We start from the raw sequence: 21,940 nt of genomic DNA on the forward strand, positions 1-21,940 counted from the left end.
TTTTAGTAGAGCGTGGATTGTTCTATGCTCTCACAAGGTTTCATGCTAATTGCACTGTATATTGAAGAATACACACGTTTATAACTTTTAAATGCATTTTTCTCAATTTCCATTTTGAGGCAATTCTGACATGTTGTGCACAAACTTTCATGCACTTAAAATAGTTCTATCATAACGAAATTTTGCACAGGGCTTCTTCAGCCATTCTAAAATACACATATCTATATGAAGTTGCACTATACATTACATATTTTTGGTTTCATAACTTTATATGCTGATAGGGGAGATGTAAAATATACATTTGGTACCCTCGATTTTTTATAAAAAAGGTAGCAAGTTAAGCAGACATTCGAGGTACTTTTTAGTACTGTACTGCTCATGTGCAGCAAAATGAGCTATCTTGGGATTCTGTGTCAAAATTTTTAATAAGCTAAAAAGTGTGCACAAAAAACCCAATATTTTGTTGTCATAGTTGTAGTAACTCTGGAACTATTACAGTTATCAGAAAACTAATTACAGTTTTGAAATCAGCATCACAAACTCTACTATTACCCAAAATTTCAAAGTTCTAAGTCAAGAAATTAAAAAAAATTGTTTTCGAGTAGCAACTCCCCTTAAGAGACAGGAAGAGAGCAGAGTGGGTCAGGGAACAAACAGGGGTTAAGGATATCATAGTTGAAATCAAGAAGAAGAAATGGATATCGGCCGGGCACGTAGCACGCCGCCAGGATAACCGGTGGTCATTAAGGGTAACTGACTGGATTCCAAGAGATGACAAACGCGTTAGGGGGAGACAGAAAATTAGGTGGGTAGTTGAGATTAAGAAGTTTGTAGGTATAACGTGGCAGCAGAAAGCACAGAACCGGGTTGATTGGCAGAACATGGGAGAGGCCTTTGTCCTGCAGTGGGCATAGACAGGCTGATGATGACTGCTCGTAAACAGTCGTCTCTGATCGTGAGGTACGTAGGGGCGACTCTAGGGCTTATTCCCGCGGACTCCCACGGTGAGTCGAACGTCGGCGATGTCGCATTTTCTGTACATTTTGTGTGTCACGTTGTTTTCTGTGTGTATATTGGCATTCTAGTGTGTTATTTGCCATGTTACTTTATTTATTTGTATGATTTGGTTAGTGAACTCACTGTTGTGTAAAAGGTGCTAATAAAAAACGACCATGTGGTCAGTGTACTACGGAGCGGACTACATCACTGTTTTTTCCATGAGTGGCTCTCTACAGACCCCACAGGTTATTATGCTTCGAGTTGGTTATGGTTCTCACAGCATGTTTTGAAACCACCTAATCAAGAATGGATAAGATTGGTAAATGTTCCTCATGGCTCTACGTGTCAGGAGAGGTGACTATTAATGAATGCAGCATAAAACCTTTGTAGAGGGATTATATCAACATAACTGTGAGCTGGAAAAGCCATGCAACACCCTGAAGTTAATCTAATGATGATATCTGGGTTTTAATGGCGCAAGGGCCATGCTTGGCCAAAGAGCGCCATGAACAGAGGTGAAATATAAGAATGATCCGCGATTTATGATATGCAGGGGATATGAGCTATGATAATGTTACACGGCTGTATATGGGCCTAAAATTCCGCGCCCTAGGGCGGGTAAAACATATAGGTAATAAAATTATGAGAGTGACGTGATGTATGCAGTGAGGATCACTGACAGGGAGTCGTGATAATGAACGATACACACATGGCCAGAGCACGAATGCCTCGTTCACAGCCCTTGTGTCCAAGGGCCGCGAGGCAGGTGCTATTTTCTTGTAGTCACCGCAGCAGCAGCCTCTTCTCAGAGGTAGTGCTACGGGTTGCCGGAGAACATGACATGCAAACTATTTACATCCTTTAAAAACGCGGACAATGATTTGTATGTAAAAAGCGGTTCCCTACCTATGAACATAGATGGATGCAATGGTATTTGATGTCGGTAGGGAAACGGAAAATGTTTTCTTCTAATAGCATCCAGTTCCTTGCATTGTATTAAAATGTGGAGCACGGTGAGTGGCTCACCGCATTTATCACACAAAGGTGGATCACCACCGGACAAGAGGTGTGCATGTGTGCTGTGTGTGTGTGTCCTATTCGAAGTCGACAGAGTGTTACATCTGTACGACGTATGTTTGATGTGGGTGGCCAGTTACCGAGGTGTGGCTTTATCACGTGTAACTTATTTTCTACTTGTCGGTCCCATAACCGCTGCCAGTAAGCCCTGAGCTTTTTCCTTAATAGGGGCTTTAAGTCCATTACAGGGACAGCTGTGGACGATGGAGTAGCGTTTGCATGAGTTGATATGGCGAGCTCGTCAGCCAGCTCATTGCCCTTTATACCACGATGTCCTGGCACCCAGCATATTACAACATGCTGTTCGGCCGAGTATACGGTGCACAGGAGTGAGTATAGTGATACAATAACAGGATTTCTGTATGTTTTGAGGGTTTTTAAAGCTTTCACCACGCTTAAGGAATCTGTATATATTACTGCATTTCTTAGTTTCATTTATTTAATGTGTTTTACGGCCTCCAGTATTGCGTGTGCCTCTGCTGTGAATATGCTTGTGTTAGGGTGCAGAGTACCAGAGTGAGAATAAGATTGACCGACGACTGCGTAGGACACGCCAGCATGGGACTTTGACGCATCTGTAAAAATTTCTGCGCAAGGGTATTTGTGCTGCAGTTCACGGAAATACATCTGGATGTGTAGAGGGGGGGCATGCTTTGTGACATCTACAAAAGAAGTATCACAGTCTATAACCTGCCACTCTCAAGGCGCGACCTGTAAAGTAGGAGCCATTAAGCTGTGTTCGAGCAGTGGGACACCTGTTTCTACAGCGAGAGCTCGTACACGCAGCGAGAAAGGCTCCTTCACTGCGGGTTTGTTGTGAAAAAGCTGGCAACTGGACAGGTCATTTGCAGCAGGATATGCGGGATGATCAGTGCTTGCGTTCACTTTCAAAAAATACTTAAAAGATAGGTATGACCTCTGTAAATGAAGAGACCACTCGTCTGATTCCACGTAGAGGCTTTCTATAGGGCTCCTTCTGAAGGCACCTGTGGAAAGATGAATGCCTAAATGGTGGACAGGGTCCAGCATTTTCAGAGCAGTTGGCGTTGCAGACTGGTAAACGATCGCTCCATAATCTAGACGGGTGCGTATGAGGCTTTTATAGAGGTTCATCAGACATTCTTTATCGCTGCCCCACGTTGTGCGTGACAGCACTTTTAGGATATTCATTGTTTTCATACATTTATTTTTAAGATATTTTATGTGCTGTACAAAGGTTAACTTTGCGTCTAAGATTTTGCCTAGAAATTTGTGTTCTCCGTTGACAGGTAGACGCTAGAGCACTGCACGGGCCGCAATTTTCGGCCCGGGCCCGGCCCGGGCCCGGAACTTGTTCAAATTTACCCGCCCGAACCCGGCCCGGTGACTCAAAGTGAGACCCGGGCCCGGCCCGAGCCCGAGAAAAAATTTCGCCTACCCGGCCCGGCCCGGCCCGACCACAGATCAGGCCCGACTGAGGCCCGACCCAGTAATCTAGGTGGTGTTGCCCGAACATGGAATCGACAGCAAGGTGTTTTAAGTGGCAAATATCTACGCTTTGTTGGCGCATGTTTCGCTAACAATTATACTTTAACATACGATAATTTCTTGTAAAAAGGGGCTCACGGTGCAAACAGTTGAGCGGACATACTGGATTCAATGAATGTTTGTTCGGCAGTGGTATACTTTACCCATTTGTTCTGCAAATACACTGGGGACCATGAAGGGCGTTTTGTAGCAGACATTGTAGCGAAGAAAGTGATTTGCAGCACGAGTTCAGTTTCGATAGGGAGCGCAATAACAACAAAGAATGGATTGATGGATGGATAAACTTTATTATGGTCCATCGCAACGCGCTCTAGCACGTTGCGGGCCGCTCCGACATCGGAACAGAAAGACCAAGTCTCTCTGCTGCGTCGCGGGCCCGTTGGACTGCTCATATAGCTGTTCTTCTTGCGCGGAGCTGGTAACAGCCTCCCATTTGGAAGGCGTGATGACTTCGCCGCCGCGTAACACAGAGCACCACCAGAGCATGTGTTCTAGATTGGCTTGGCAGAGTTGCACTCTATAGCCTATTGAGATTTATAGCATGCTCTAGCCACAAAGCCAATCGTGCACCCTTTTCGATATGTAGCACCTGTCTTCACCATTGTAGCACCTTGCCACAGCAAGAGAAACAGAGGGAAAAAAACCAAATTTGTGACCGTTGTTGTAAATACACTTATCTAGGTAAAGGTATATGAACCGCGTGCCCCACGTGCATGCGTATAAGCAGCCGAAAGGAAGAAAAAAAAGTATTTGTCATAGCATTATTTTCATATTACCACATCATTGCTAGTATATACAGTCTATAAGTTTCTTATGGCATAGTTTATAGTTTATCTCTTCACATGTTATTGTGCGAAAAGTCAAAGTATCAAGAGATTCCTGCTTTAAGCACGCCATGCGCTGTTGCATCACATATCCTGCAGCGCTAAAGCTTCTTGCACTGCTCGCACTGGCCGCACTGGCACACCACATCTGCCTTGGTCGGCAGTCGCTGTTCTTTACTTCCACCACTGGAGCAAATCTAGGATGTCTTTGTGGACCTCTTCAGAATGACCATAGCTGTCCAGCTCATCCCTTCACTTCTCTCGTTCTCGAACGTCGTGCCACTCTTCAATGTCATCTATAAACTCCTCTTTGAGGGCTTCTCCTTGCAGTTTTCAGCAGTGTATGTTATGCACGGTTTGCACCGTGCTCGTTTTTTCTATATTTTAATGGTTTATGCCTTCCCAGCGATGTTGTACCGGTAGAAGGTGGTCATTGGACTACGCGGTTACGAGTGGCAAGAGGTGGACGAAGCGATTTCGATATATTTTCGCGGTTCGCTCGAGTTTGGTAATAAAGGCGCGACTAAGCTTCTCGAAGCTTACTCATTGGATGCATATGGTTCGAGGTAAGGGGACATCACCCGGCACCGAATCTGCCATTGTCCTTTTTCAAGCCAGATATTTCGTCAAGCGAATATACTTGACCCCACGCCTTGTTTAATGGACATATTCCTGCACATTCCAACGCTGTTGCGGCAGCATCATGTAGCTTAGGGCCTCAAACACGAGGCTCGCGGACCATCTCGCTCGCGGCACTCCGCCCGCACATGACTGTCTTCATCCCATTTTTTTTTCTTTTTAAGTATGTTCTTGAGATACACAGGCATGACAGATCGAAAACATATTTTTCGTGAGGCACCCCCTGCGGTCACAGTGTGTAGATACATCACCGTGAAACAAAAGCTATATTTCAGAATCGGCGTCGAGATATTAGTCATTATGGGTGATACGAAATGACTGGTTCCCCAGACGTGAAAGAGAGACGTCCGTTTAATGGCAATACTAAAGGCGAACTGCTGCGCCGTCCACGTGCACGTGCACTCGATGCCCCTCGGTTTCCTCTTCTTCGATAGAGCCTGGCGCGCTCCAATTAAGTTGCTCCGTTCCGCACTATTTTGCAACAATGAGTATCGATATGTTGTTGGAATTCTGCCGCCAAATCCCCTTCAGAAATGATCCCGTATATGAAGATATGGAAAAGGTCTGCTATGAAATGACGGTAGTTTTAAAACCTGCTCCCCCCTCCCACGCTCCTACCTTCGTCATTGCCCTACTTGCGGGAGTAAATTTTCGTGAATGCGACCCGTTAGCTGAGGTGAGTATGAGACCCCTGATATGGCGCAACAAGACGAAAGCTCAGACGTTAACAATGTGGGCACACAAAGCAGGCTGTGCATGTCCATCTCGCGCCTCATGACCACTGGGAGCCGTCACAGAGTCACAGAAAAAGAATGTGCCTTTATAGGGATTCTATGTGTCAAAACTCCGTGCAGTGCTTTCGTTTTAGAGAGGGGCTCTGACTTTCAACAACGTTTCCCCGCTTTGTATCTCTGTGATCGCTCTTGCGATGACATCTCATAGGTATAATTTTAGTATATTACATTTATTACTGCGATTACAGAGTAACATTTGGGATATAAAATAATAACGAAAGCAAATAAAGCCCGAAATAGCGAGATGTTACCTATAAGCGCCTGGTCTATTTACTTTTAGGTCGCCCGTTTCAGATAAATGAAGCAGCTCATATGCAAGAAGCAAAAGAAGTTCATTGCTTATCCCTCATCAAACTTCTCCAAATAGCTTACCCCACATAAAGAAAAGCGTTTTTTCGAGATAAAATGTGGGACATATATGTATGCACAGCGTGTGCGGAGCAAGGCACATTAAAGAGAAAAACGATTTTTCTATTATCAGTAAATTACTCTTTTACCATTCCAAAAGCACCACGCTCGCCGCGACAAGGCTCTTGCTAAGAGAGAAAACTCGCAGGAAAATGCAGGTAACGACGCCAACTTGAAATTCACGCAGCAAACGCCCTGACGTCATACATTCTGACGGAATCTACTGGGCCCTAGGTAGTTAATAACGGGTAAAAATGAAATACATTGACCTCTGAGGGGGTCATAGACTTAACATACCAAGTTTCTGGAAATTTCGTTGAGCCAATGTCCCCAAAATACGACGAATACAGTTTGAAATCCGTGACGTTACGGGCGGAGATTTCAGCGCGAAATTTCAAAATAGAACTTTGACCTTGATTTTCTCCTTCAATAATAAACTTGTTGATGGTGGAATTAATGACATTCGGGTTCTCAGAGTACACTTTATTGGTCTCAACCGATTCAGTGTTTCGCGTTAATGACCCTTTAAGAACGGAGCAAAGTCCAAGCCCGGCCCGACCCGAGCCCGCCACCTCAAACCCGGGCCCGGCCCTAAGCCCGGAGCTTCAGGCCCGAGCCCGGCCCGGGCCCGCCGCGAAAACTACTTTACCCGGCCCGGCCCGGCCCACGGGCCGGGCCGGGCCCGGGTTTTCGGGTAGGCCCGAGCCCGTGCAGTGCTCTAGTAGACGCTCACCCAGCATGAAAATTTCAGGATCAGGGTGTAGACCTCTTTTTCTTGTGAAAAGGACGCAAGTGCTTTTTTGTGGGTTCAGTCTGAACCCGTTCTCATCAGCCCATTTCGAGACCTTGTTGAGACAAAGCTGGACCTGTCGCTCACAGATTGCGAGAGAACAGGATTTAAACCCTATCTGCACATCATCTACATACGTAGAATAAAACAGGTTACGTGGGATGTACAGACGAAGAGAATTCATTTTCATAATAAAAAGAGTACAACTGAGTACCCCTCCCTGAGGAACTCCGGTTTCCTGCACAAATTGTCTTGATAGTACATTGCCCACTCGAACACTGAATATGCGGTTCGACAAGTAGCTTTCTATTATATTTAACATTGTACCACGCACGCCTAAGTGCGAGAGGTCTCTCATAATTCCAAACCGCCACCTTGTATCATAAGCCTTTTCCATATCGAGGAAGACAGACAAGAAGAACTGTTTATGGACAAATGCTTCACGAATTTGTGCCTCGATACGTATCAAATGGTCAGTAGTGGACCGACCTTCTCGAAAGCCACACTGATAGGGGTCAAGTAGTTTGTTGGATTCGAGGAAATGTAACAACCGGCGGTTTATCATCTTTTCAAAAACTTTACAAAGACAACTTGTTAAGGCTATAGGCCTGTAACTGGAAACCAAAGATGGATTCTTGCCCTCTTTCACAACTGGAATTATAATAGCCTCCTTCCACGCAGAGGGGATCTCGCCGGACGACCATACACCGTTGTAGAGACAAAGGAGGGTGTTATGTGATTCATGTGGTAGATTTTTCAACATTTCGTATACTACACGGTCGGCACCTGGGGCAGACCCGTTGCAGCAAGCTAGTGCTGCCTGCAGCTCTGCCAAGCAGAAAGGCCGGTTGTATCCCTCACTTTTTGCACTTTTGCGTTCTAACTTCTGCCTTTCTGCCTGTGTTTTATACCGTTGGAAGGCTTCGGAGTAATGTGACGAACTGGACACATGTTCGAAGTGTGCGCCCAGGAAGTTCGCCTAGTCCTCCAATGTGTCTCCATGTGTGTTCACCAATGGAAGGGAGAATGTTTGTAGACCCTGTACCCTACCAACCCTGTTCCATACCCTAGCTTCATCCGTGTAGGAGTTGATACTTGATATGTATCTTTGCCAACTCTCTCTTCTGGCCTGCCGGCGCGTTCTCCGCCCTTGAGATTTTACCTGCTTAAAATTGATTAGATTTTCTGCAGTGGGGGAATCGCGCAGTAGCCCCCACGCTTTGTTCTGCTTCTTGCGAGCTTCACGGTATTCGTCGTTCCACCAAAAAACACGACGTTTACCTACCGCACTTCTTACTTCAGCTATACTTTGCAAGGCAGCGTCAATTATAAAAGCAGTGAAATATTGAACTGCAGCGTCAATTCCTAAGGAAGACATGTCGGCCCAAGAGATCCTTGCAGTAAGACGTTGGTACTTTTCCCAGTTGGCTGTATTGACCTTCCACCGCGGAGCTTGTGGTGGAGATTCGTTTTGTTTTGTTGTTCGCAGGAGTACTGGAAAATGATCACTCCCAAAAGGGTTTTTTATAACGCTCCAGTTAAGATAAGGTAAAAGTATGGGAGAAGCAATGCTAAGACCTATGGATGAATAACTTTGGTTGGCAAGGCAATAAAATGTTGGTTCCTTCTTATTCAATAGACATGCACCCGCAGAGAGCAGAAATTGCTCAATGAGCCGGCCTCGCGCATCGTTGCGAGAGTCGCCCCACAAGCTACTGTGTGCATTGAAGTCACCGAGAACAACGTAAGGTTCTGGCAACTCATCTATAAAAGACTGAAATTCATGTTTGTGTAGCTGATAGTGCGGGGGTATACAAAGTGAGCAAATGGTAATGAGTTTGTTTAAAAGAACAGCCCTAACGGCCACCGCTTCCAGTGGTGTTTGCAGCTGCATGCGTTGACATGCTACTCTGTCTATTATGATGGCAACACCACCAGACGACGCGAGCGCATCATCACGATCTTTGCGGAAAGTGATATAGTGTGTAAGGAAGTTCGTATGCTTTGGTTTAAGGTGTGTTTCTTGCACACACAGCACTTTTGGGTTATGTTTGTGTAGGAGTTCTTGAACGTCATCGAGGTTCCTAAGAAGACCCCTCACGTTCCACTGCATAATTTATGTTTCCATTGTGAAAGTGAGTTGGCGCTGTGTGTACAAAGGAAAGAGGTACTGCCTTAGATTGCAGGGCCCTTTCTGGGCCCTGTGACGCGAGTCTTATCTTTTTTGGAGCGGTCGAGGGACGCTCGCCGCTCCTTGGGCGCTTGATGCGCCGTTAGGATAGGTGTAGTGTCCATTGCCTCCTGCGAGGCGCCGGACGAGCGCTCGTACGAGCGGGAGGTTTCCCGTGAAAGTCTCGCCAGAGGACGAGATTTTTGAGCCCACCAGCCCGGAGGTAGATGGGACAGCCTTCGGGTCCAGGCTGCGCTGTTCGTCGACAGCGCCAGCTGGGGCCGGAGAGAGTGAGGCAGCCTTGGCTGCGCCTACCGTGACGGGTCGTGACGGTCCTGCGTGTTCGGTTCGCGTAGCGCAGGCTCTCGCCGGTGGTTGTGTTGGTGCCAGCGACCCTAGGGTAGCGGGACTTTCTTGCGGGGTGGGTGGAGCAGAGGTAACTGCTTCCACCACGGGGGCAGGAGCCACAGCCAATGGCTCGCTGCGCGCGAGCTGGGCTTGTGGCGAAGGCCGCTGCGGCGCTGCCCCCCGACGCGCCGCATCAGCATAGAATGTGCCATAGAAAGGTGAACACCGCCTTCGTGCTTCCCTGAACGAGATATTTTCTTTGTATTTTAGTGTGATTATGTCTTTTTCCTTTTTCCATGTAGGACAGGCTCTAGAGTATGCCGCGTGCTCACCTTCACAGTTTGGACAATGGAGCGGACTGTCACAGATGTCGGAGGAGTGTTCGTGGTTCCCGCATTTGGCACAGGTCAGTTGGCCTCTGCAACTCTGCGAACCATGCCCGAAACGTTGGCACTTAAAACACCTACGTGGATTGGGGATGTAGGGTCTGATTCTTGTTTTTGTATACCCAGTTTCAAGGGACTCTGGCAGGACAGTTGAAGCAAAAGTGATGATCAAAAATTTTGTCGGAATTTCTTTGTTCTCGCGCTTGATCTTAATTCTTTGCACCTGAGTTACGTTCTGCTCCTTCCATCCTTCAAGGAGCTCTTCTTCGGTCAAGTTTAGAAGGTCATCATCGGAGATCACTCCTCAAACAGTGTTCATCGACCGGTGAGGAGTCACTGTGATTGGAACAGCGCCGAATGCCACAAGGTTTGAAAGCTTTCTGTACTGTGCACTGTCTCGTACTTAAGCAACAAGTCGCCGCTAATCATTTTAGTGGCCTTGTAGCCGGGTCCAATTGTGTCAGCAAGACACTTGGCAACAATAAATGGGGAAAGAGTTCTGACAGTCTTCTGAGGATCTGTGCAGTGGATTACATGAAAACGAGGGAAGATTTCTTTCGGCGTAGAAAAGATGTCGGCTTCTTCGGTGCGCCACCTCTTTGCGAGAGGGCGATCAGACAGTTTGGGGAAGGCATTAGAGTTCATAAGTGTGTGATAATTTTCGGCGGCCATGGCAGCCGCCCACCACCGAGCCCAACGAGGGGACGCTGCAGCCCGTTATAGAACCACAGACGCCAGCTGTACATGACCACTATAACCTAATATATAATGCCCAAGGAAGGACATATACACAAGGTTAACCCTTGCCGCCACGAAAACCTTGAAGTAAATGGAAGAGAGGAGAAGACAGGAAAGGCTAAAAGTGAGAGAGAAAGACGAAGATGTGGTAGAGAAAGATAGGAAATGGCGACTGCCGATTTCCCCTGGGTGGGTCAGCCCAGGGGTGCCGTCTACGTGAAGCCGGGGCCAAAGGGGTGTGTTGCCTCTGCCGGGGGGCCTTAAAGGTCCAATCACCCGGTGCCGGCTCAACCCCCAGGATCCCCTTTTCCCCGGGCACGGCAAAGCCACGCACGGCTAGGCGTGGGAGGGGGTCGAAACCCCCCCGTTAGCTCGGGTCTGTGGTGTTGCTACACACCAAACGCCTGCTCGCGCAGACGCCCCTGCGGGGCTGAAGTTAATCTAGAGCAAATGCCTATAGCCTGTTGTTGCTAGCATAATATCTATCATGACTCCAAGGTTTTTCAGTGAAGATACTTGTGCAATCTAAGTTTCATTTGTTTATTATAATTTCTGCATCATTAGTGTTAATAGGTTTCCATTGGAACTGCACAACTTTGCCGGTGAAAACTCGCTGCTGGCGATTCCTGTTGGTGGGGTCAAAGTCATTCCTGGCCACATGCTTTTTCAAAACAAATGCTGCAGACCTTCAACTGTCTGTCTTGTGCTCTGCTCAACCAAGGTTCTACCCAGAAAATTGCCACCAACTGTTTCATTTGAAAAACATTGAGTGTTTTGATATTGCGGATGAAAAAAAAAAAAAGACTTTACTGTGCTCTGCTTTTGATAGTTCAATTTTTTTCCCTTTTGCATAGCGTTGTGTTCATGCAAGAAAGAATTCCTAATGATTCAATGCAGTCTTGTACTCAAAATGGGTGCTGCAGACTTTCAACTGCCTGTCTTTCCATCTGGTCCAAAACAGCAATGCATACTAGAACAATAATACCTGTCTTAGAACGACAGAAAGTCGAGCCAATTTGTAGGGACTCATGAAAGTAGGGAATACTGAAATTTTCAAATACGAATTGAATACAAAAAAGTAGTGATGCAGAACTATCGGTAAATTGACTATCGATAGTATCGATAGCACTACTATCGACAAACTATCGATAGTACAATCGGTAGTACCATCGTTAATATTACTATAGCGATATTACTATATTACTGCCACGCGTGTTTATTGCTTTGTTTTGATGTATTCGGGTTTCACCCACAAAGACTGTTAGCAACGTTTGACAAAGACCGTGCCGTAATGTGTGAGAAGCTTCACAATTGTTTGAGATCATTCTGTTAAGATTACGCGCCGTATGCGAATAGTCAAGCTTATTCGAGAGCTTATGCGAGCACCAGCGATAACACTGGAAGGTTTGATGACTGATGTATAAAGGACAAAACGTTCCACCGATGATCAGATTACTCAATGGCCGACGACTGCTCCCGCCGCTATCAGTGCACATCATGTATCGCTTGTATTTTGAGTTTTGATTTTCTGGACACAAGTTCGCCCAAATAAAGAGCTCTGTATTTTGCAGTCTTGCTGTAGCATTCTTCACCGTCACAACCACGTGACAATACTATCGATAGGGGTGCGAATAATGATGCGGTTACTGGCCGGCCATATTACCAAAATATTTGCGATAGCCTACTACTAGCTTCGCTTAATTTATGAGCAATTTTTGGCAGAGAAATTAATTATTTCCGCAGTCAAAATGGGGGAATATGTCCATCAATAAATTCGTATTCAAAAGCAACCAGTTACACCTTACAATTAACTTCTTGGTATTTTTTTATTTTGAAATCATAAAATGAAATATCAATTTGAAGCCGCGCAGTCCTACCACATGTGAAAGCTTCCTTTCCGCTACAGCTGAACAGTTTGACTTTATGATCATGTGTCAGCAAAGCACTCTGGTGAAGAACGCAATGATGTTAACGTTCTTGCCTGCTCCTCCGGCTCCACTATGTACCACGCGCGCGGAAAACCAAGTTTATTCTGCAGTGAGTCTGCGCTGTTGATTTTATACTATCGATAGTACCATTGAATCGATAGCGCTATCGATAGTATTTTTCACCATCGATAGTTCGATAGTGACTCAGCTATCGATAGTACCATCGATAGTTCTGCATCACTACAAAGAAGGCAAGAAACTGCCTTCGAATGTCGAATATGTCATCATCACCCTATCTTATGCCTATGCAGGTTTCGCCCAATGATCTCCGACCCACCTTGTCCCATGCGAGGTGATTCCACTTTATGGCTCCACATTTCTTAGTTTCGCCACTCCACCTAAGTCTTTGCAGTCCTCGGCCACATGTGCATTGTTAAAAAGTTGCGAGGTGACAAGAATAGCTTTCATTAGCCTTTTAAAATAAATTAGTGAAACTGCATGTCATTAGGCTGCAGCACACTGAAGATACTTTTGGTAATGCACTAATTATTAATTATCATGAGAAAAATTAACTGCTTGACATGTTCACCAGGCTAGCAGCTCTTTAGGTGCTGTACAACACGCCTGAAAGTGAAAAAGATGCCCTCGCCCTCCCTTATGCAATGTAATGCTCATGCACTGCCTTTTCTCCTTCCAAGATCTGAACATTGTTTATTCTTGACGTTTACTTTTTTGTATCTGTTTACAGAACACAAGAGTACAACATATGCTGTATAAGAGAACCTTGGTTAAAAGAAACCGCTCCTGATGACGGAGTGTGCGGGCCATAAGGCTGAAATGGAGCACGAAGGTAATGCGCATGTCATGTGTATTTCTCTGTGATTATACAGGCAGGATTTTCAGGCATTAAAAAAGTGTGCTTTAGGTGCCAAAAATAGGTAGGCAAAACAACATTTTAGGCCGCCAACATCTTAAATATAGGCACAATCAATTTTTACAAAAATGCAAATAATTTCAAGCGAAGACACTTCCGCCAACTTGAAATGCACATGCTTGAAGGAATCTGTTTGGATAGCACATAGAACCTAGTCTAATAGTCACTGCGAAAACTGTAGAAACAATAGCAAACTATCACCATCCCCAAATTTTTGTATTCGAAATTGTGCCTTTTGTCACTGAGAGTAAGCTTGTATGCTAAGGAATGCTCGTCATTGACAGATGTTACTGGAGCGCTGCTGTACTTGGGAATATTCGATGGCTTAACTGACACTGGGATCCTAGAGTGCTTACCAGCAATGCCTCCTCAAACTCTTTTAAGGACAGAAAATCCATTTTTCTTGTCTAAGACCGATTACAACTTCGTACGTGCCTTCTTGGCCACTAGTCCTTCAGGAACGGCGGCGATTCTTTGTTGTGAATGAAGAATTAGGGCAATGTTCGCCATCAGAGTTTGTGCCTAATGTTCAAGTTTTTTTATAGTGATTTCAAGGAACGTGAAGTTGGCGCACAAGTATGGAAGGTCTCCACAGAGAGGACAGCTTGAGACTTCCTGACTGTGGCACACTCGTCATCTAGAAAACTGTTATTCCCAACCTTGATGCCCAAAAAGTAGCAGTTGTAATACTCAACAGCTTCTAGCTATGTGCGCCGTGTGACGATTGGCTCTGGTGGAAGGGTACGTAAGGCAACATCTCCTTGAACAAGCGGACACAAGAGGGTGCCTTCAGGAACACAGCCTTGGCTTTTGTTTTCTGGGAGTTGGTTGAAGAAGAGGAGCAGGTTGAACCCCATCGAGTTCCGAACAGTCAATGCTGCCCGGTAACATGAATAACAGTCCCAAACTGCACTGGAAAGTGAAACTCGAGGCTAAATATTGTTTTATATAGGCGCCAATATTGATATAGGCATTTACGTGCATATAGGCACAAACATCCCAAAATAGGCATTTATAGGCATAATAAAAACACTATAAAAGCTTTTCCTAACCTCTAATTCATGTTCACATATGAAAGTGGAACAATGGGAGCACAAGGAACAAAATAGGCATTTTGTTTCCTCTCTGCTTGAGGAGCCTTGCACGTGGGGTGATCCTATTGCATGCGCCCTCCCTGCAACGGAGATGGCCGGCTCGTTTCATATCAGCCGCGTTCGCCACCAGCACACACAAGCTGACACTCACAAGTAGAACATACCATGCACGGGGTGACGTTATCAATTGCGACTTTCTACGAAAAATAACGGCAACGGCAAAAACCCACCGAGAGTGTCTGTATAATTGCTATCTCAGTAAAAAATTAATTGAGGTGTAGGTAATAAGCAGGGGCATGCGAATATTCGAGTTTCGAATTCGAATCGAATAGTAACTAATCGAATATTTCGATTTGGCTTTCGAATAGCTAGTATTCCAAGTTTCGAATAATTCAACAGGACGAATATCTAAAACACGACAAAGGCCAATGGTACAACTTGGTTAGGGTGGGGTGGCAAAAACTAACGCTAACGTCGCTGCAGTAGGCCTTTCGTTAAAACTTTCACTGGCATCCTGGTTCAAAAGCGAGCATTTGCTGATCTTAAAGAAGATTATGTCATTTCCGCACGTAGAAAAACACATGAGAAAACTGTCAAGCCCTTCGCAACTTTGTTCACGAAACGAAGGCACGGACTTCTTGCATAGTTCGGTCGTGTATGCTGCAAGCGCCATAAAACGTCCTTACTTCTGCCTGCGAAACCCTCGGTCATTGGCTTTGCATGTAAAAATTTGTTCACGCTGGGCAGTCGCCACTGCCGCACCAAACTACTCGTTCAGAAACTTCCATCGTTTCGGCACGCAGGTAAAATGCTGCTGTGGACGGGCGCCCGAAGATTTTTGGGCCCAGAGCACCCGTGGTGATGAAGCACAAAAGTGTTGATTGCTGGGCAAGTTGGTACATGCTTAAATTCGACAAAAGCCACTAAAACGTTGAAAAAGGAAGAAAACAGAGAGGCAGGAGAAGAGACAGTGAACACAGGGGTGGCACTAACAAGTGACGTTTATTTCGAAAAGACGCCTTCTCCAAAACCCGTACAGTGCATGCGCAAAAGCACCCCACTGAATCACATCTCCAATCTTACCTATGCAAATCAGTTCTGTTCAGGAAATCACACTCTTTCCTGGTCAAAAACACAGAAGCTGCGCTTATACATTTATCTGGACCAAGTTTCCAAATATGATACACCTCAATGATTTCCCTTTCACACTGCGTCTTAGCCTTACCTAAAAAAGAAACATTTTCAAACCGTGGTGTGCACCCGCACAGCCTACAATGTAGCGGAAGGTTTCCACCCGTGCCAGAGGGTAGAAAATTTGCATGCTCTCGCATACGAACGTTTATACATCGACCAGATTGTCCAATGTATAGCCTATCGCAACTCAAAGGAATGCTATAAACCACACATGTGGCACATGCGCAGTATTTCTTTACATGTTTGATGTCGCATGTTCTGCTTTGCGTGCCGAGCTGCGCAACTCTCCTAGAAAGACCTGCGAGTTTGCTAGGTGCGGAACAGACCAACCTGATATCGTTTCTGGCCGCAACCTTTTTCAATCTGTGCGAAATACCATTTACGTATGGCATAACCACAAGGTTCTTTTGCTTTCCGTCTTGAACATCACACTCACTCCTGTGTTTCAACTTTAAACGCTTAAACAAAAATTCAGCCACAGTGGTGATCCAACTGTTAGGATAGCCTGCCGCCAAAAGGCTATTTTTCTGCTTAACACTTTCGTGACCGCGCCTATTCCCATCGATAGTATGTTATCGATGACTTCAAGATCAAGTTTTGGCACTCTCTGAGGTTTTCTGGACAGCTAACGCAATGCAAAGCATAAAATAACATGTTTTTTATCACTTTTGTTTGCGAGTTTGTTTTTTCCACCGTGGGGAGACTTTTAAAGCTCGTTCGCCGTCGGGTAGGTGAGCGCTCGTTGTTTCAGACTTCGCGTCGACACCGCTCGCGGGTGCTCCACAGAAACGGCGAATTTCGACAGATTCCGATTAATATGAGCGGGAATCTCTGGATGATGGTAGCACCACAGACACGGAAGACGACTTCGATTCGCCAGGCTTCAGTACGGACGGCGAAAGTGCGTTAAACCTCCCCGGAACATCAGCAACTATCTGCCGGTAAGTTTCGTCTTCTCCTCGGGTCGTTTTATCGCTGCCGCGCGTCGATGTAAACGTATCCGGTGCGTTCTTAAAATAAAAGCTGTTATCTGCAAGGTGTTAACTTCCTTCGGGCGGGAGCATTTGGTGCCGGCTGCAGAAAGAGCGCAATTCTCTTCGCGAAGACGGCGCAGAGCGGACTTTGACCCAACGCTCCAGTGCGCTGCGCGGCGGCGTCTTCGTGTTGTTTTTTACCGCAGAAGTCGTCAGAGAGATATGCAACCACACAGATAAGTATGCGTGGATGCATACTTTCGAAAAGCTAACATACAGTGGGAGGGATGGATCCATGGAGGGAGGTGAAGATGAGCAAGTTCGTCTCACTCCATGTGTACATGGTAATCGTTCAAGTCCAGCGCTTGCATTGGTGTTGGTGTCGACAACACATATTTCGAGGCCTTCGTCCACCATCAGTGATGCCACGGAATAGGTTCAAGGCTTCTTGAGTGTCTCTGATCTGAAGAAGACGACCGTCGCATCCCACGAAAATCTTCACCACGTGTCTTCTCTACTGCAACTCATGAACGATTTTTCTACGCTATCTTTTAACCCCGTCGGAACCTTTCAGTGGGTGAGAAAATGGTGAAATGTGAAGGTCGGTATGGTATTCAGCAGTATATGAGCGAGAAAGAGGTCAAATGGGGGTACAATTGTGGATTTTTACAGATTTGGAACAGGCTACACTGTTCATTTCAACAAATACACAGGAAAATTGAAAAATACCAGAGCTGCAAACTATGCTAGGAAAGTTGAACAGAAAAATTTGTTTTTTTTCCCGAAACATGCGCAGCCAGCCTTTGTTTTACCGCGTCGAAAACCTGCATCGCGCGGTGGCATGATAGGCACTAGTGCCTATATTCTTGTATTTATGTAAATATTCTTTGTACTTACAGAGCTTATATTTCCGCTATTATTCTACGAGGGCTTTGCGTTCAAAACGTATATTTCGATTTTTTTTAATGTTTAACCTTTGCAGAGTAGCATTGATGTTTTTATGAATCTTTCTTTCTTTTTGATGAATTTTTCTTTCTTTGATATTTTTTTTATTATATTCGAAATAAATTCGTTGTTTGAAATTAATACTGTTAGAAAGACCAGTTCCTCCTCTATCGTTTGATATCCTACACTTTAGCATCAAGTACTGTATATTCTGTGGCAGGAAAAAAATATTTCCTGGACTAGCCAAAAACAAGCGATTTTTCCGCGGTCACCAAAGTGTTAACAACGCTATCCTGCATTTTATAGGTGCAACTCTTGTGATGCAACTCTTGTTGCGATGAAGGACAACATTATCTTAGAAGACTGTAGGATTGCGCGTATTGGTACAACATGATTATGAGTGCAAATCAGCGCAGCCGACAGGAGGGGACAGAAGAAAAGGGGACAGTATCGGCACTCTGTGTCCTCTCTTCTGTCCCCTCCTGTCGGCTGCGCTGATTTGCACACATAACAACATTACCGTTGTCAGATGAGCTGTATTGATGAGCTCAGATGAGCGGAAAGAAAACTAGCCACCGTACCCCCCCTCTGTGAGGAGGTTTGGAGTGGCGCTGCTGACTGGAATGGCGGCTCTTCTATCAACATGCCTGCGTGCCCTTAAAAACTGAAACAAAAGCCACTTTCGAACAAGTGCGTAATAAAACTGTCGGCACGCCGTAGCGTCCCTGATTTTTCCTTTGTCTTGCCGTAACTGGCGGGACACATTTCGTGTAAATATACTATTCGATATTCGATATATTTGGCCACTATTCGGCACTATTCGATTTGAATTTGATTCGAGGCGAAATTTCAGTATCCGCACACCCCTAGTAATAAGTACATTTAACATTGAAGCGTGGCTTTGCGGCAGCGCAAATTTCCCGTGGATAGGCGGTTTCACAGCATAGCAGCTTGATGCTGCGGTGAAACCACCTTTTCAGGGAGTTACATGAAGTCAAATATACGTCCATTCGATTACTTCGAAATTTCGAATAATTTAAATCAATGTCAAAGTAAATTCGAATACTGTAATATTTGTTTGGATATTCCAAGTGCTCGAATATTTGCACATGCATAATGGTATGCAGTATACGCAAAATACGATGCAACCTAACGGGTGCCTAACCGGTGAGCGACGTTTTGCTTTAAAAATAAGAATGCGCGGGGTATTTTTCCAAACACCTGGCAGTGATGGTATGTTTCCAATTACCCTACAAAGTGGACAAGGGAGTCGCAGCTAAATTGGTAGAGCATCGGACGCATATTTCGAAGGGTGCGGGTTCAGATCCCACCGACGGAAAAGGGTGATTTTTCGTCCACTTTAATGCCATCGAATTTAGCTCAAAATCATTACAGTACAGTTAAGAAAGCAACAAATAATGCTTTTCATTAGTAGTGACCACTTAACGTTTTTTCATGGCTGTAGAGATTGAAGCACATCCTGTGGTCTTTGCAGGGGCATTCTGTTGTGCCTGCACCTCTGTTTCTGCCCTTCGAGCCCCAACAGTGGAACCCGTGTGACTAGAGCAGAGCAATAGCAGCCTTAGAGCTCATCAGGACAGCCCCTAAGGTGCATACACATATTTCCTCTCACCTACTGGCCCCTTGGTTTGAGCATTGCTCAAGCTTGAGCCTGTCAATAGCGTTTTGCACCTGTGATGAGCGTGTACCTTGGTAGTGTATGTTGATTCCTTTCCAAATGCTAAGCCACATGGCAGAGCCATATGACCATGTGTGACCATATAGTGCTGAGCTGTACTCATCAGATATGCTCAAGACAAGAGAAATTGCTCTAGGCCCTCTTGTGAGCAGGCCTTTGGTCATCTACTCAGCATAGCCATCCTATCAGAGGGATTTGCTAGCGGCACCTGGGTTTCCACCCTTGGCATGGCATGTTTCCCACATCGTCATGGAACCAACCATTTGTGCAGTGTTGGTTGCTGCCAGAAGCAAATAAACCTGCCTTTGTTAAGTTATGGCAACACTTTTTGCACACTTATTTGCACATCATAATGATGAATTTGCGCTAATATTCACTGCAACACAGGCATGTAGTGCTGTGAAGCATACATATACCAGCAGAAGCCATTGTGCCGTGCCTGTGCTTTATATATTAAATATTAAATTACCAAATACATCAAACTATCTTGTGATCCTCTCCACGTGCGATGCATTTGAGTTCATTTGTTTCATAGTTTCCAAAATGGAAAGTTTGCTGGGCCTGCACGATCCACCACAGAAAACTGGTTAGACAATTTTGAAACCCCTTTCATGAGCTGTTGCTCAAGAAATTCAAGGATTCTCAAGGTGAAATAATAACTACAGGACTTTTCAGGCCCTTGAGAACATACTTTTCACTTTCAGGGGTTTTCAAGAAGGACATGTATGCACCTGAAGTCTATTACATCAGACCAGGTATTGCACCTGAATAAGCATCAGGAACAATACTTACCGCAGTGAATCACTGTAGAAGTGCTCACTAGCTGGCTCGGTTTCAAGCAGCAGCTGTACTGCCTGATCAGCCTGACCCAGCAGGAGCAAACGGCACACGCATCGCTGTGTGTGGCTGTGCACCATGCGCTGTCGCTCGTGAAAAAGCAGCCGCCTGAGCTGTAAGGCCTGCACAGAATGCAATGCACACAATATCCATACCTTAGCTCCTTAATGAGATACACGAGAACGTTGAGCCAGGCTATACTGGGAAGTTACTGCTTTCAAAATAATTTTGTAAAATCATTAGCTAATTTTTAAGAAATTGCAGATGAAAGCCTAGCTCTATTTTCAGTTTCTTTTCCATTGAAACCACAGCAGTGATGGCGTTATTTTATGTTTCATATTTTGCAGTTTTACACATATTTAGGTCATTTCTATGCTTGTGAAACCTACAGTAATGTTTAATGTTTGCTCGTCATCAACTGGTGATCTCTCGGTTGATGGTCAGCAGTGATGATCGAACGCAGACAGGCAGTGATGAAGGTTAGGTGAAAGAAGTTGGTTTATAAGTAAATGATACAATATCTAAACTTGAGCAATAGTTACTTAAGATACAGCATAAAGATTACACTGTCTTACTCTTCTACTATCTCACAAAGAGAGACAAGTCTTTGCTGTGGTCAAGGGAGGCAGGGGGCTGGGAGACTAGTCCCACTGAGCTATTGTGTAGGGCAGGAGTGCGGCGTAACCCGCGGCGGGCCGACGGAGAGGCCCAACGAGGGGAGGGCGCGTAAGTGACGACGCAGAGACTAAGCTTCGGCGAGACTGACGGGAGACTGCTCTCCCGCGTTTACACTCAAACCTCATTATAACAAAGTCTCATTTGCCACGAAAATAACTTTGTTATATCCGAAAATTCGTTATAAACGTTAATTTTAACACTGTAGATATTTTGTAACAGTATGGAGAGCTGGGCGAGTTGGTTTGAGGACATTCTTGGAAACATTTTGGCGCGTACTGTAGATATTACAAGACTACTTTTCATTTACTTCGTTATAACCGATAATTCGTTATATCCGTGTTCGCTATAACGAGGTTTGAGTGTATTGCAGGCGGTTTTAAGGAGCGAGAAGAAAGGTTATTGGTCCGCCAGGCACGGGTCACATGACCGGCATGGCCACGCCGGATTGGTGGTAGCAAAGAGGCATGGCAGAGACCCAGCTCCCCCCAGTAGCATGAATAGAGAGCACAACAGCACTGGTGTCTCAGCATGTCACCAGGGGTCGCACGACACAACAGCTATCTAAGAAAAATAGAGGGACCTTACAGCTATCAATGTTGATCTCAGCCCAGACTGACTTTCCACGCATCGTGCAGGTAAATATATAATACACAGGCAAAGAAGAAGAATTCCAGCCAGTAGCACACCATGAAAACCGTCAGACAGCAAAGCTGTTGCCCCTTTTGTCAGGCATTACATTTTGCTGTACTCGGCAAAGTTTTCACTAAGGGTTTTTTTGTTGTTTCTTTGTTCTTCAGGTAAAGCCATGTGGATACCACACAATGATAAGCTCCTTCCAGTGCGGCCGTGGCCCATTCCACCAGCCCACTCACCCAAAACATGTATTACTATGATGGCTGCGCTGGAACGCAAGCAGCATTGCAGGTGCTGCTGCTGTGCATGACATGCACGGCTGCG

The 21,940-nt window shown here is 45.4% G+C and overlaps 1 protein-coding gene across 3 annotated transcripts in view; it reads right to left on the reverse strand.

Moving 5' to 3' along the window:
* LOC119379425 (WD repeat-containing protein 11) overlaps positions 1–21,940 on the reverse strand; it is a 448,867-nt gene that overhangs the window by 110,992 nt on the left and 315,935 nt on the right. For all 3 annotated transcript variants that reach the window (XM_037648735.2, XM_037648734.2, XM_037648736.2), the window contains one exon: positions 20,261–20,427. In XM_037648735.2, the coding sequence (XP_037504663.1) occupies positions 20,261–20,427 (167 nt within the window). The remainder of the gene's footprint in view (positions 1–20,260; positions 20,428–21,940) is intronic.

This window comes from Rhipicephalus sanguineus, chromosome 1, assembly GCF_013339695.2.
Source record: "Rhipicephalus sanguineus isolate Rsan-2018 chromosome 1, BIME_Rsan_1.4, whole genome shotgun sequence".
Lineage (NCBI taxonomy): Eukaryota > Metazoa > Arthropoda > Arachnida > Ixodida > Ixodidae > Rhipicephalus > Rhipicephalus sanguineus.